The following is a 15,657-nucleotide window of genomic DNA, read 5'->3' on the forward strand; positions in this document are numbered from 1 at the left end:
TAACTAGTAAGGTTTATAGTGTGAAAATAGGAATTATATTTTCTTGCCAAAATTTCTGGCTTACCACTATTTGAGTCAAGCACATACCTATATAGATAAAATTATAAAAAGCAGTACTGGTACCATCAACATAGTGCAAAAAAAAAATAAAGAGAAACTGACTCAGTATTTTCAAGATGTCAAGCGGATTAGACAAATAGATTCTGTAATGTTACGAGAATATGATAGCCATATTCATACCTTGCAGGACAAAACATTTCTATTTCCCATAAAACTATGCCACGTGTTTTGATTTTATTCAGGAAATTACACCAACGAAATATTGATGTAGTTCTAGTATGGAAGGATGTCTGCAATCTTAAACTACATACGACAGTAATTATGAAATTCTTAATTCATATTCTGACTCATTTCTTCATAATTCAATGGAACAAGAAATTTTCAATATGTTAATGCTAGGTACCAATTAAGAAACATCTAGTTGTCAAGACGAAAATATTTCACTTTAAAAATTCTCAAAAAGTCTTCTGGTCAGAAACATAGGAGAATGCCCTCTATAAATTATTTTTTTTTATTTTAGTAGGTTATTTTATGACGCTTTATTAACATCTTAGGTTATTTAGCATCTGAATGAGACGAAGTTGATAATGCCGGTAAAATGAGTCCAGGGTCAAACACTGAAAGTTATCCAGCATTTGTTCATAATGGGTTGAGGGAAAACCCCGGAAAAAACCTCAACCAGGTAACTTGCCCCGACTTGGGAATCGAACCCAGGCACCTAGTTTCGTGGACAGATGCGATGTTACTTCACAGGTGTGGGCTCTATAAATTATGTTATACATATGATGTTATACTGGTAGTTTACTTTTCCAGCTATTTTTAACCTGATGTTAACCCCGAACATTTTACCTATGCATTGTGTTTTAGGTGACAGATCCATGACTTCAGTTACCGGTAACTCTTGAAGTGCCGGTACCTATTTGATACCAAACATTTGCTTACTTTTATAGTTCTTCACATAGAACACTTTGCCAAACTTATAATTCTGTTTACGGGGCTTTTGAAACGTAAGGTTGCAAAGAAATACCAAATTCTCTTCTTTTCGTATGTTCTCACTATATATTTACTGGTACCAGTAGATAGAATTTGTAATACATTTATTTCTTAATTGGGAACTTGAGCCAGTAGTTCAAAAAAGGAACAAACTATGTCACAATGATAATAATCTTGTATGATTAAAATTCTCTGATACTAAGATACATTCAAGTACTGTACTTACTAAAGTCAACATTAAAGAATCTTACCCGGCTCTGCTGCCAATGTAAACTTTGCATTTCACCTACCGAACTTACAGTAAGATTTGGATGAGATACCATTTCCCCTTTATCTTCCTGATAAGTCTTAGATTGTTTCCTTTGAATGTAAAAATATTGCAGCATTCGAAGCTCTATTCCGCAAATAAATTCAGTCAGTTTTTGGATAGTTTCTTCTTTAGAAACTTAGCAAGTTTACCATCATACTTCTTCCCCTCAGACCATTTGTTTCATCTTCATACTTTCTCGACATCCCATACTTTACATTAAATCTTTATAAACAAAGACCGGAAATTCAGGCATTATAAATTCTTAAAATAGGCAGGCAAAAAGGCATTATAAACAACTAAAATAGGCAAAACAAAAAAAGGCAACAAAGAAAAACATAGTATTAGGCCTATACATTTTATTATTTAACCGAATAATCAATCTGTATATTTATGTCGACATTGCGGTGTATGTTTTGTTGTAATTTTTAAATTTAAAAATGTTTCTATCTATACTTGACAGCAAAGTTTTATGAAATTGTAGTGACTTATGACTTATTGGTTACGCATTACAACCATTTTTTTTTTTTTTTTTTTTTTTAAGTTTCATACTGCCATGTTCTGTCTCCTGTCAGATAACATAATTTTCATCCACAGAGATTATGGGGGCAAATCGGAAGCACAGCAGCATAGAAGAGTCCATTTCAATGTCAATAGAACTGTCCCCTTGGAGAAATTTTTTTTTTTTTTTTTTTAAGTTTGCCGAAATCATAATTTTAAGAGAACACTCTCTTACATTTTTTCCTTACCAATAAACCCTTTTCCTCTGGAACACTGTCTAATCATTGCACTGCATCTTCCATAATTTTCACTAACTTCTACAGGGTCTGTTCTCTTTCTTGAAGTCTAGTGACAACTTCTGGTAGGAAACCCAACACAACTGCAATAAAAGTTAAATCCCACAAGTAGATCCCACAAGTTTCTTAGCTGCTGTGATTGATGTTGCTTCATCCTGCAGAGTGCTGACCACCTTACTTACACTCGTAAAATTTGAAGTGTAGTAAACTACCAGTACTGCTGAAATCCATGTTCCCCATCTTGTTATGGTAGGCTTGGGAGGCAGAGCTACTCCTGGAGCAACGTCATTAAATGTCTGAATTCATAGTGGGGTTTCATAAAGATTTTCTTAATACTGGAAACCAATTTATCGACATCTGAAAACAAGGATCGTACCTTTTCTGACACTGTGAATTCCATGGGCTATGCAGGTCACATGAAGCATGTTAGGAAATAACACTTTTAAAGTTTTTCCAGCCTTTTTCATATATGCTGAGGCGTCAATAACAAACAGTAACACGCTGTCATGGTTAATTTCTTCTGGCAATATTAATTTCAATGAATTGGTGAATAACTATGAGATAGTTGTATACGGCTAACCCTTTCCAGACATTGTTGTAAGCAGAAATGATTTCACATCTTTTGTAGAAGGATCTAATGGCAATACAGTGACCTGTAGAATCAGGAGACTCATTGATGTAGATCCATATCTTCTTATTTTTCACTTTGTCTTGAATAACTTCATTAAGGAATAGTAATATTCATTTAAGTAAGTTTTTCGCAAAGTTGTTGGCATACTTCTCCAAAATCTGTCTTAAGGTAGAATTTTCGAGCTTCCATAAAGGGATTCCAACATCCACAAAAGCTTTACTTAAGTCGAATGCAAATTGTGATTGTCGACTTGATGTTGCAATTACCATAGGTAGTAGAGAAATCTTATTTTTCTTAGTAGCCTTTGAAAGTGCATTTCTGTGTTTGAATGTTGCAATGTGTTGAGATATGAAATATTCCTTTTCAGTGTTCACTGCCTGCTGACATATTTTTCATAGAAGAATTTTGCCATCAGTTGAAAACACGTCGAATCCAAATTTATTAACATAATTTTGCAATTTATTGCGTAAAGACACATGAATTTAGGCATATTACTAGCAGCTGCTTTATGGAATGACTGACGAAATACAACTGAAAGAAATATAGTATAAAACAAGAAGTTAATTTCAACCTTCGCCGTTCTATTTCTAACTGCCACACTCATTGCTACTTTAAAAAAAAAATATGAACTTACCAGTATCGGAAGGCAAACACAAGCAGTACATTACTTTTATATTTCTAAAATGCGAATCTCATTGTCACTTTTAAAGTCATCACAGTCGTTGTTGTTACAGTTGCAGAAATAAATTAAACATACAGGCAGACAGTTTTTATTTAAACGAAAATTACTGCTAAGTAATTAAATTAAGGCAACAAAAGGCATTTATTTTGCAAATAAGGTAGATACTGGTATTTATATTAAAAAAAACAGAAAAAGGCTAATTAAAACGTCCATTATTTCAATCACAAAGATGTAATTCGTACAGATTCACTTTTAAATTTAACACAAATGTAACACATTTAAAAAGGCATTCTCCCAAAATTCCAGTCATTGCTTATAAACATCAACAATTTTCCAACCAGCAGTTTTACAGTAGCATTGCCATATAGAAACTGGAATTTTCAGGAAACTGTGGCACTACCTTGTAAAATTAAGTTGTTACAATAGCAATATTCTGTAACATTTCGACAAATACACATTATGAAGGAGTTTGTGACTTAAGATCACATTCTTTCAGCAAAGTTAAGCAAACTAATTTTCTTAATATGCACATCATTTTTAAGCAAAATATTGCATATGTCTCCTCCACTGGGAATATCTATATTATCTACTTTTCCTCTGTGCTTTAAGTGCCTAGTTCAGTGGTACTTACTAGAAATTAGAGGAGAGCCAAAAGTGAGAAATAATAATTTGCAGAGAGCCACAATGCATTTCACAGTATTGAAACTTAATGATTTTCAATTATTATTACATTACTTGTCCTATTATTATTGTTATTATTATTTTTTTTTATTATCCAATGTAATAAACCCTATTTCACCCTGAAATATATTAGGGTTATAGTTGGCATCAAAATACATATTTTATAACCAATAAACAATAGTAAAGTGATAATACAAAATAGTGATCACAGTTACAATTCACATGAATTATGTAGAAGCATGCACATTAGTAAAAGAATGGCTCCTCTTTTAAAGATTAATGAAATTATTATTATTATTATTATTATTATTATTATTATTATTATTACTATTATTATTATTTCAATATAAAGTAACAGATTTAACACTGACATATTACTGGTATTTTGAAGTTGAAGGGCGGACTTGTTTTATTTTACCTTTAAAGTTTTGAATTTGGATTTTTAGAAAACAAAGTGTCACATACATCTAGCGTCTAGCCAGAAGGCACTCTTTAACAACCTTCTCATCTGTAAATAACTTCATTTTTCTGCTACGTGGTATTATGCTTTTATTGTCAATTAATTTTTATATAGAGTAGAATACATTACTTTCTGTTCAGGTACTGCGGACATTTTTAAACATTTTCAGTTTTTATTTCCTTGATTGAGAATGTTTTGGATACTACTTATCAAAATTTGATGCAAGCTATTGTAAAGATAAAAACGTATAACTCATTATTATATGAATTCCAGTATATCAAGATGTAAGCACATGTTACATGACATTACCTTTTTAAAGAAAACAAATATGTGCCATTGTTGAACACCTTCACTGGCAGTAATGATGTAGAGTAACCAAAGTTTTCTCCAGTTGCACATTATTACATAAATTAAAAAAATGATTCTCAGAAAAAGAATAGTAATAGTAATATTAGTTCAAGAGCCGCAATAAATGTCTTTGACAGCCGCATGCAGCTCGCATAATGAGTATCACTGGCCTAGTTAATAACATATTTTCTTCATTCATTAAATAAATTTTAGTCTCTTGAGCTGAAGACCTGAAAGTGCATTTTAAATATTTGTGATCACTATATTATTATATCAATAGGTACTAACTTTCTAAACACAGCCATGTTTTGTGTGCGTGTGTGATATAGCTATTGTCATCTAATTCTAGCAACAGTCTTGTATTACTCTAACAGAGTTTTAAATTTTTGATATTAGGTTCTTTTAAAGATTGCCCAGGAGTAAGATGATTTAGTTCTCCTGCTTATTTAAGCCCTCTACCATAAAATTAGTGTCCACCCCGCTGTGGAGTAATGGTTAGTCTACCTGACCGTGAAACATGCGGGCCCAGGTTCAATTCCTGGTTGGGACAAGTTACCTGGTTGAGGTTTTTTTCCGCGGTTTTCTTTCAACCCATTAAGAGAAAATGCTGGGTAACATTTGGCGCTGAACCCTGGACTAATCTCGCTGGCATTCTCACTTTCATCTCACTCAGATGCTAGATAGCCATAGAAATTGATAAAGCATCGTACAATAACCACATAAAAAAAATAAAATTAGGCTAGTAACTCTTTCTTTGGCAATTATTTTCCTCTCATAAATTTACATCTGTTTCTTTTACTAATACAGCACTAGCTTTTTTTTTCGTGAACTTTTCCTAAGACAGCGAAACCAGGTGGCCCGGGTTCGAATCCCAGTCGGGGCAAGTTACCTGGTTGAGGTTTTTTCCGGGTTTTCCCTCAACCCAATTCGAGCAAATGCTGGGTAACTTTCGGTGCTGGACCCCGGACTCATTTCACCGGCATTATCATCTTCATATCATTCAGACGCTAAATAACCTAGATGTTGATACAGCGTCGTAAAATAACCCAATAAAATAAAATAAAAAAATTTCCTAAGACAGTATTCTTAATAATTTCAATATGATTTACCTTGTATTCTTCATATCTACCTTAATCTTTTAACTTCTATCAGTTCCTCGTCATTTCTTAGTAACTCTTACAGGAAACTAAGGGAGAAAAAATCTTGTGTAAAAATGTATGGATATTGCCCCAAAATTGCCTATTAATTCTGTCGTCGATTTGCATAAGGGGACATCTCCAAAATAACAAAGTGTTGGAAAATCGCAAAAACTATAACTAAAATAACAAATTAAAACGCTCATAATTTTTTTTCTAATTAGATTACTATTGATACATGCATCCAAGATCCATGAACATTTTAATTTTTTAAGTATGTTATGTTTTTATTGCAATTTCCCAACACTTTGTTATTTTGGATGTGTTCCCTTTTGCAAATCAACGACAGAATTAATAACTGCATTTTCCATAATTCACCTAAGAGTAATAATAATAATAATAATAATAATAATAATAATAATAATAATAATAATAATACTTATGGCTTTTAAGGAACCCAAAAGTTCATTACCACTCTCACATAAGCACGCCATCAGTCCCTATCCTGAGCAAGATTAATCCAATCTCTACAATCATATTCCACCTCCCTCAAATCCATTTTAAATTATCCTCCCATCTACGTGTCGACCTCCCCAAAGGTCGTTTTCCCTCCGACCTCCCAACTAACACTCTATACGCATTTCTGGATTTTCCCATACATGCTACATGCCCTGCTCGTCTCAAATGTCTGGATTTAATGTTCCTAATTACGTCAGGTGAAGAATACAATGCGTGCAGTTCAGCATTGTATAACTTTCTCCATTTCCTCTTAGCCCCAAATATTTACCTAAGAACCTTATTCTCAAACACTCTTAATCTCTGTTCCTCTCTCAAAGTGAGAGTCCAAGTTTCACAACCATACAGAACAACCAGTAATATAACTGTTTTATAAATCCTAGATATTTTGACAGCACACTAGGTGACAAAAGCTTCTCAACCGAATAATAACAGGCATTACCTATATTTATTCTGTGTTTAATTTCCTCCCGAGTGTCATTTATATTTGTTACTGTTGCTCCAAGACATTTGAATTTTTCTACTTCTTCAAAGGATAAATTTCCAATTTTTATATTTCCATTTCTTACAATATTCTGGTCACGAGACATAATCATATACTTTGCCTTTTCAGGATTTACTTCCAAACCAATTGCTTTACTTGCTTCAGTAAAATTCCCGTGTTTTCCCTAATCGTTTGTGGATTTTCTCCTAACATATTCATGTCATCCACAAAGACAAAATAATAATAGGCAATAATAATAATAATAATAATAATAATAATAATAATAATAATAATAATAATAATAATAATAATAATAATAATAATTCTATTATTATTATTAGTGTATTTTGCATAAAGACACTTAATTTAATTAAATATAAAACAAATAGGTAGTAACTCTTCTTTGTTATTGAAATTTGGTGTGGTCACATACGCACGTGCAAGCACACATGTGCGTGCACACATACACACAGTTTGGAAGATATGAAGTATATATGAGTTCTCCAATTTTTAGAGATGTAAAAAAAAAACAATAAAGAAATGTTAGTTATTATTATATGTTACATATGACAGATTAAACTACGTACATACAAGATTAGTAGGCCTATATTATCTGTGAATTTTGTAATAATCAAAGTTAGTAGTTCTCAATAGGAGGTTTTTGACCATCAAATCCTTCTACTACCATCTCAATACAAGCCTGTCATATTTCTTGATTAATACTTTTCCTTGTTAAGTTAGAGGAGGTTAATAGGTGTTCTGCTAATAATTAAATATTCATTCATTCATAGTGTTCTGTCCAAGGGCAGGTTCTTCACTGCAAACTCAGCATTCTCCAAGCTTTCCTACTTTCTGCTTTCTTTTTAATCTCCACATATGATCCATATATCTTAATGTCGTCTATCATCTGATATTTTCTTCTGTCCTAAACTCTTCTCCCGTTCACCATTCCTTCCAGTGCATCCTTCAGTAGGCAGTTTCTTCTCAATCAGTAACCCAGGCAATTAGTTCCTTTTTCTTTTCCTGATCAATTTCTGCATTAGGCCATTCTTTCCAGCACAACTTCATTTCTTATTCTGTCTGTCCATTTCACACGTTCCATTCTTCTCCATATCCACATTTCAAATGCTTCTAGTCATTCCCCTTCACATCGTCGTAATGTCCATGTTTCTGTCCCATACAATGTCACACTCCACACAAAGCACTTCACTAGTTTCTGCCTTAGTTCTTTTTTTCAGAGGTCCGCAGAAGATGCTCCTTTTTCTATTAAAAGCTTTCTTTGCCATTGCTATCCTCCTTTTGACTTCCTGACAGCAGCTCATGTTATGGTATAGTACATCCCAAGTATTTGAAGCTATCCACTTGCTCTACTGCCTGATTTAGAATTCGCACATTTACCTACTTTATTTTTCTTCTGATAACCATGATCTTCATCATCTTTGCATTCATCTTCATTCCATACTGCTCACGTTGTCATTTAGCTCCAGTATCATATCCCATAATGGGTGGACCCATAAGTAACCGGAACCGAACTGTTGCGGAGCAGGCTTTGTAGTTACGAGTTGTGCTGTTAGGTGGTGTTAGTTCGGGGTCTCCCGCGACTGTTAGTGAGCTGGCGTCAGTCTGAGTGAAGTGGTTTGTTTGTGGTGCTGTGTTGTTTGCGTTCCTGTTTCAACTGTTTGGCGATTAGTGAGATGGCCGACCACAAGGAACAAAGAGTGTGTGTGAAATTTTGTTTTCTGTTAGGGAAAACTGCAGCTGAGACCATTGGGATGCTTCGGCAAGCCTTTAATGATGATACAATACAATGTTAAAATTGAAATATACCGTCTTTACTTATCTAGTATTATATGATTAATTATAACATAAACGTTTTCGGCACTAATGTGCCATTTTCAAATGTATGAAAATTTGCCTGATTACATGTTCAAATAGGTGCACATGAACTGTGTGAATGAAACATATAATGTGTACCCTGGTGATTTCATGTCACATATAAAACAATCTGTTTATAGATAATTAATGATTAAAAATTAAAAACACACACTTATTACTAACATTTAAAATTTGTTTTTCTGCTGCAATTATCCATCAGTTTGTGGAACACTGGGGTTGTCTTGACGTATTGTGTGGTCAAATGCAGTTATTCATTTACTTGAAATGTTGTAACCTTACACTAAGATATTCACTATTAAAATATTAAAATTCTTTATGTTGATTCGTTATTATTGCACCAAGGTTTCTTGTTGTTTGTTCACTTTCACATATCGGAGCACTTCACCATAATCGAATGTGGTGCGTAATATAAGTTACATTGATACCTGGTTATTGTTTTCCTGTGGTTACTGTGGTTGGATTATTACATGTTTATGGTTGTCACCATCCGATTATCAGTCAAGCCTTTACACTGTGAACATAAAATTTGTTGTTACTTATATGAATATTCTGATGGTTAAATGCATTGAATTAAACTAGTGATTTACGTACAATGGCTGGACATGTTGCGTGCTCGACATTGGCCAGGCTATGAATGAGAATCGTTCGATGCTCACAGTGGTTCTTATCCTAATGAACATCTGGCGGAACCGGAAGTAATGTGGGGAGGGGGGGATGTGATGTCATAAGCTGAGATGATGTAGTCTGATTTTTTTAAACTAATTTAAATAAATTGAATAATGGGTTCTTGGGGTTAACTATTTGCCCGTTTAAAAGTTGGTTCGCTTTATTAAAACTCATTGCGATGTAATATTGCTCTGCCGTGTCTATTATGGGACTGTTAGTGACTTTAATGATTTTTAGTGCATCTTTTATGTTGCATAATTCATGGCCTTCTTCAATTTTAACATTGTATTACAACCTATTTATCGGAAAAATCATACAACATGAAATTACTTTAATGATGATGCTTTGGGGAAATCACAGGTCTACGAGAGGTTTTCCCATTTCATATCTGGCAACATGTCAACTGAAAACATACCACGCCCCGGGCGTCCTTCGACAGGAAGAAATGACGAAAACATTGCCAAAATCAAACGTACAATTGATGAAGATCGTCGAAAGACCATTGACGAAATTTCTGAGCAAACGAACCTGTCATGGAGCATGGTCCTGCGAATTTTAACCGAAGATTTGCACATGAGATGGGTGTCTGCAAAATTTGTTCCTCACTTGCTCACAGATGACCAAAGAGAAAGTTGCATGAGAGTTTGCTGCGACTTGAAGAGTGAAGTGCAGAACGATCCAAATTTTCTTAAAAGAATTGTGACTGGGGATGAGTCTTGGTGCTATGGGTATGGTCCAGAATCAAAGCAAGCATCGAGCCAGTGGAAAACTCCAAATTCACCACGACCCAAGAAAGCACGTCAAGTGCGATCCAATGTGAAAACAATGTTGATTTATTTTTTTGATGTTAATGGCATTGTCCACAAAGAGTTCGTTCCACCAGGACAAACAGTGAACCAACATTTCTATTTGAATGTGTTACGAAGATTACGAGAGAGTGTGCAACGAAAACGGCCCGAAATGTGGAGAAATGGGATGTAGTTCCTTCACCACGACAATGCTCCAGCCCATACAGTTCTGACAGTCCAACAGTTTTTGACAAGCAACAACAACCACCCTACTCACCCGATCTGGCTCTATCGGACTTTTTTTTTTGTTTCCACAGATGAAGAAATGTCTGAAAGGAAAGCGATTTAGTGATGTGAATGACGTTAAAGAAAACACGCTAACAGCTTTGAACAGTATCCTGCCTCAAGAGTTTCAGCACTGTTTTCAGCAGTGGCAAAAGCGTTGGGACAAATGCATTAATGCACATGGATAATACTTTGAAGGGGACTAAAGTACTGTGAGTGTAGAGTTCAATAAAAAAAAAAAAAAAAAAAAAAAAAAAACATTCCGGTTATTTTTGGGTCCCCCTCATATCATCTCATCTTCTGGCAACAATGCCATATCATCAACAAATCTTATGCACTTTATTCTTCTTTTTCCTGTTATAATTCATCCTATGTTCTGAAAATAGTTCTTCACTAAATTCTCTAAGTAGATGTTCAACAGGGTTGGTTATAAAGGACAGCCTTAATGAATGAAGTATAAAGGGACATATTTATAGCATATGTGTATAAATAAAATTTCTTTATCTTTCCCAATCTTATGTCTACAGGGAGATACTGGCAGCCCACTGATCGTAGATGATGTCTTGGAAGGTCTTGTTTCCTTTACATTGTTCTGTGCCACGAAAGGATTCCCAACTGTTTACACCAGGGTATCATATTATAGAGACTGGATAAACCAGCATGCTGGAGTGTAATTATGTTAAATTGTACCATGTTACGATGGCAATAAAACTGACCAATTCATAGTTCTTCCACATTTCTGTATTCCTATAAGAAAAAGATTTAGCAGCTTCTTTATCATGTCAATTTTTACTTTGTCATAATTACTGCACAGATTTAGGCTTGTACTGTATAGACCTATAAGTAGATAAGTTGTACCATTAGTCAGATTATGGAGTTACTTTCCACAATGGGGAACCAACCTCAGTTCCAAGGAACCCAAGTAGAGTTATTATGGTAAAATACATTTGAGCAGGTTTTCTCCAGTGTGATCCCATTTCTCCTGTCATAATTTCACAATTTTTCCATAATTTTCATTAATCTAAGGACGATAAAGTGAGACTGTAATAGGACACTGCGCCTAATACATAATAATAATAAGGAGGAGGAGGAGGAGGAGGAGGAGGAGGAGGAGGAGATAGACATTAATCTACATCACCAATGTAGTGGTAATAGGGAAATATTACGTCACCTACATAGGTTATAGGCTCAGACTATTACTTGTTACAGGTAAAATCCTATCTTTGGAATAGATGGAAAATAGCTTAAACCTAATCAAAGATGAGGTACCATACACAAAATATACTTATTCAAAGACGAAGGCATAAAGGTGCTATATCAACAAAAATTGTAGAAACATTTGTTAGAAAAAGAATGGGAAAATTATCAAAACTATATTGGAAAAGTTACACAAGAAACATTTGGTGAAAAGAAAAAAAAAAATTGAAGCAGAAAAGGTTTAAGGGTCTGGAATGAAGAAAGCATACCAAGCATGGGATAAATTTATAACAGAAATTGAGTACCGGTACGATATACATGGCAGACCAAATTTTCCTTATAAGATGATTAAACATTTGAACAAGTACGAGAAAAGCACCATAAGAATTAATATTATAACATAAAATGAATGGATTGAACATTATAAAAATTTATGGTAAGATGAAAAAGAAATTGAAGCACAAGACGAATGGAAAGGAGTGTGCTGAGTTGCAGTAAAACTTGTGCAAGATGGAACATGAATAAGGCGGATACTTGTCGAATGTGAACACTTTTTTTTAGTCCCAGTAGACAGAATAGGCATTATAGTGACATTTATTTTGTATAATGCGGAAACAGAAGACAATATTTCAGGAATTTATCAAAAACTACTTCTATAATATGAAAAAAATACGCAATAAGCCGCATCTTTAATCAGTCAGTCTGCTTATTAACGCCAGTTAGTGAGTTATTATTCGGACAGGTAACTTCATATCACGCAAAACTTGATCAAGATAAAGTATTATTGAACTGAAAGAAAGGCAATTATTTGCCATGGGTTTTCTCACAAAAATGTAAAAGAGAATAAAGAAACAGGTAAGTACAGTACAAAGCAGCTAGTTAACTACACATCATTGACTGTGCTGAGATTTATTGTACTGAAAATTAAAGGAGGAGCATGAGAGAGGTAGAGAGGGACACAGAGAGAGAATGGGGATGAAAGCTTCTAATTCCTGGAAAAAAGTAATTACTGCTGATGGGCGGTACTTCAGTGCAGAAAGATTGCACAATACTAACATGAAATAATGCTGAAGCATGTACTTGTTTTATATGCCTTTCGTTACCATTAGAAACCAGTAGCGGCTCGCCGTAAAAAAATAGGTGAAGTGCTGTTCACATACACAAATGAATGAACAGTTTCACCAATATAATGAGTAGGCCTACTATTCGTAAACTACATACAGTTTTAATAGTTTTAGAACACATGCAAACAGGAAAATTAATTTATTTCAGGACTCACCCAATTTCTTGCATACCAAGTCAATACTCCTACATTTTAAAGCAGCAAACCTGTCGATGATGTCTTCACAAAATGTCTGAGTTTAACTGAGGGTGGACAGTATATCTCTATGCAAAGCTATGGGCTAATAATGAAAGTCTCTCCTGTGATGTAGTATTCTGAGTGAAATTTTCAGTCTTTTCAAACAGAAAAGCTTCTTTCATCAGAAGAATTTTTTAAAGTTATTTTATACAACTTCTGTATTTTCTTAGCACTTTTTAAAACAAATAACAAATGGAACTGTAGGTGGTCCAGAATTTAAAACATCATTTTTATCCTCATATTTAAGTCTACAAAATGACATTTCTAATAAATTACAAACCGTGTCATTTTCAGGATACATATTTCGCACTCATTAATCAACGTTTTCTATGTACTGGTACCTAAGTATTTGTATAATAGCACTATAGTGATTAAACATGTAATATACACTATGATGTAGGATTAATACACTATGTACATTTATCACTAATATATTCTAAATACATTAAATAATAAGTTAATATATTCGTACACAATATTAAACTACATGCATACATTTATGTGCACGTTAAACTTTCAAATACAAGCATTGGAACTAAACTGGCAAGATCATGAGCTCATGAGAAAAAATAATACACGTGGCGGAAAACAACTTTTAAACTTTGCGAATGTATGAGGGGTGCATTCCTGATAAAATAACATAGAGCCAGCTAATTTACCACTGCAGGGGTGGATGCTTGGAAACAAGAAATGAGGATACAGTGAAACCTCTCATTTACGGACATCAAGGGGACGTAACAATCCGTCCGCATCTGGGAGGTGTCCGTTATTGGGAGGGAGGCTCCCTAATCTAAGAGTAAATTTATGACATGCATTATGTATCCCTTCACTCTTTAAACGAAATGCATTACTGTAGTTTAAGTCTAAATACAGTCTACTGTACTACAGTAAATTCTTTGCAACTTTGAACTACAGTAAATAAGACCAAAAAAAGGAAAATACAGTACTGTGCCATGCAATTTTATTCCATGTCTACAGTTATGCAATACAATAATTCATAGTTTTTAACTTACAAATAACGTGCAGTAGGCCTACAGCATTACGAAGTTCTCTTAAAAAAGTCAGTCAGGCTACTTTGTCGAGTACAGCTTGCACTAACTATTTTCTGTTCAAAAGTAGCCTGCAACTGTTGTATCAATTGAAGAGCTTCGGTATCACTACGACCGATCACAAATTTCTTCAATTCCTCTACTGTCTGATAAGTGATTTATAGTTTGTTATAGAATTTTCAGAAATCATATCATCTTCTTCACCTTCCACCTCACTCTCACTCTCACTATCACCGGTACACTCTTTGTTAGATTGTGTTGCTCTTGCATCCTTCACAATTTCACTTACGTCCAACAAATTGTCCTCAACACCTACACTGTTGTCAATCAATGTGTACTCACTGGCTACGATGTTCTCATGTCCTGCCTGATTTAGAAGACTCTGAATAGATTCCTGCACTTCTTCAATGTCATCATCTTGTACCTCGACTTCATTGTCATTAGCGAAATCCTGCTTTCAGAAAACAGTTTCTAATTGTATCCTTTGTTACTGCTTTCCAAGCCAAGTTTATCCATTCAATTGCATCGAGTACACTGACAGATTTTGTGAGGTCTGTGGCAGAGGCTGCAGTGTTCATTTGTGCAATGAGACTCTTGGTATAAGTTGCCTATACTGACCCTTGAAGACATGTATAATTCCTTGGTCAAGCGGCTGACAGACAGAAGTAGTGTTAGGAGGTAGGAACACTAATTTGACATTTGTCAGACTTAATTCCGGATGGGAGGCAGCATTGTCTAGGAAAAGTAAAACTTTTCTGTTTTGTCTGTTCATTTTCTTGTCAAAAGAAACTAGCCAATCAGTCATAAGATCGCGTGTCATCCAAGCTTTCTTATTAGCTCTCCATTCCACAGGCAACTTCATCATGTCCATTCCTTTAAAACAGCGAGGTTTCGATGCCTTTCCAATAACGAGTGGTTTCATTTTTTCACCTGCCATAGTCGCACAGTGCAGCACAGTCAAACGTTTGAAATTTTCCCGCCAGAACATTTTTCTCCCCGCAAGCTTAGAGTTTTGTCCGGAAGAGCACGAAAAAATAAACCAGTTTCGTCCGCGTTATAAATGTCTTCTTCTTTATAATTTTGAATGATTGAAGAAAGTTTTACTTTCCATTCTTCAACTTGCGGTGCATGAACACTGGCAGATTCCCCACACACACTTTTGAAACTGATATTATGTCTCACTCGAAATTTCTCCAACCAACCATTCGAAGCTTTAAAATCTACACAACCAAGTTCTTTTGCTGCTTCTCTTGCCTTTCCTTGAATAATAGGGCCGAAAATGGGAATGCTTTTACTTCTTGCAGTTGAAAACCATTCAAAC

General features: G+C 34.5%; 1 protein-coding gene and 1 long non-coding RNA gene across 4 annotated transcripts in view; one reads left to right on the top strand and one right to left on the bottom strand.

The window, feature by feature from the left end:
- Positions 1–11,464, top strand: part of LOC138715343 (mite allergen Der p 3-like) — a 32,592-nt gene extending 21,128 nt beyond the window's left edge. Inside the window, exon 7 of the mRNA XM_069848162.1 lies at positions 11,258–11,464. Within this exon, the coding sequence (XP_069704263.1) occupies positions 11,258–11,404 (147 nt within the window). The 3' untranslated portion in view covers positions 11,405–11,464. The remainder of the gene's footprint in view (positions 1–11,257) is intronic.
- Positions 1–15,657, bottom strand: part of LOC138715344 (uncharacterized) — a 78,447-nt gene that overhangs the window by 35,252 nt on the left and 27,538 nt on the right. The window lies entirely within an intron of this gene.

This window comes from Periplaneta americana, chromosome 15, assembly GCF_040183065.1.
Source record: "Periplaneta americana isolate PAMFEO1 chromosome 15, P.americana_PAMFEO1_priV1, whole genome shotgun sequence".
In the NCBI taxonomy this organism is placed as follows: domain Eukaryota; kingdom Metazoa; phylum Arthropoda; class Insecta; order Blattodea; family Blattidae; genus Periplaneta; species Periplaneta americana.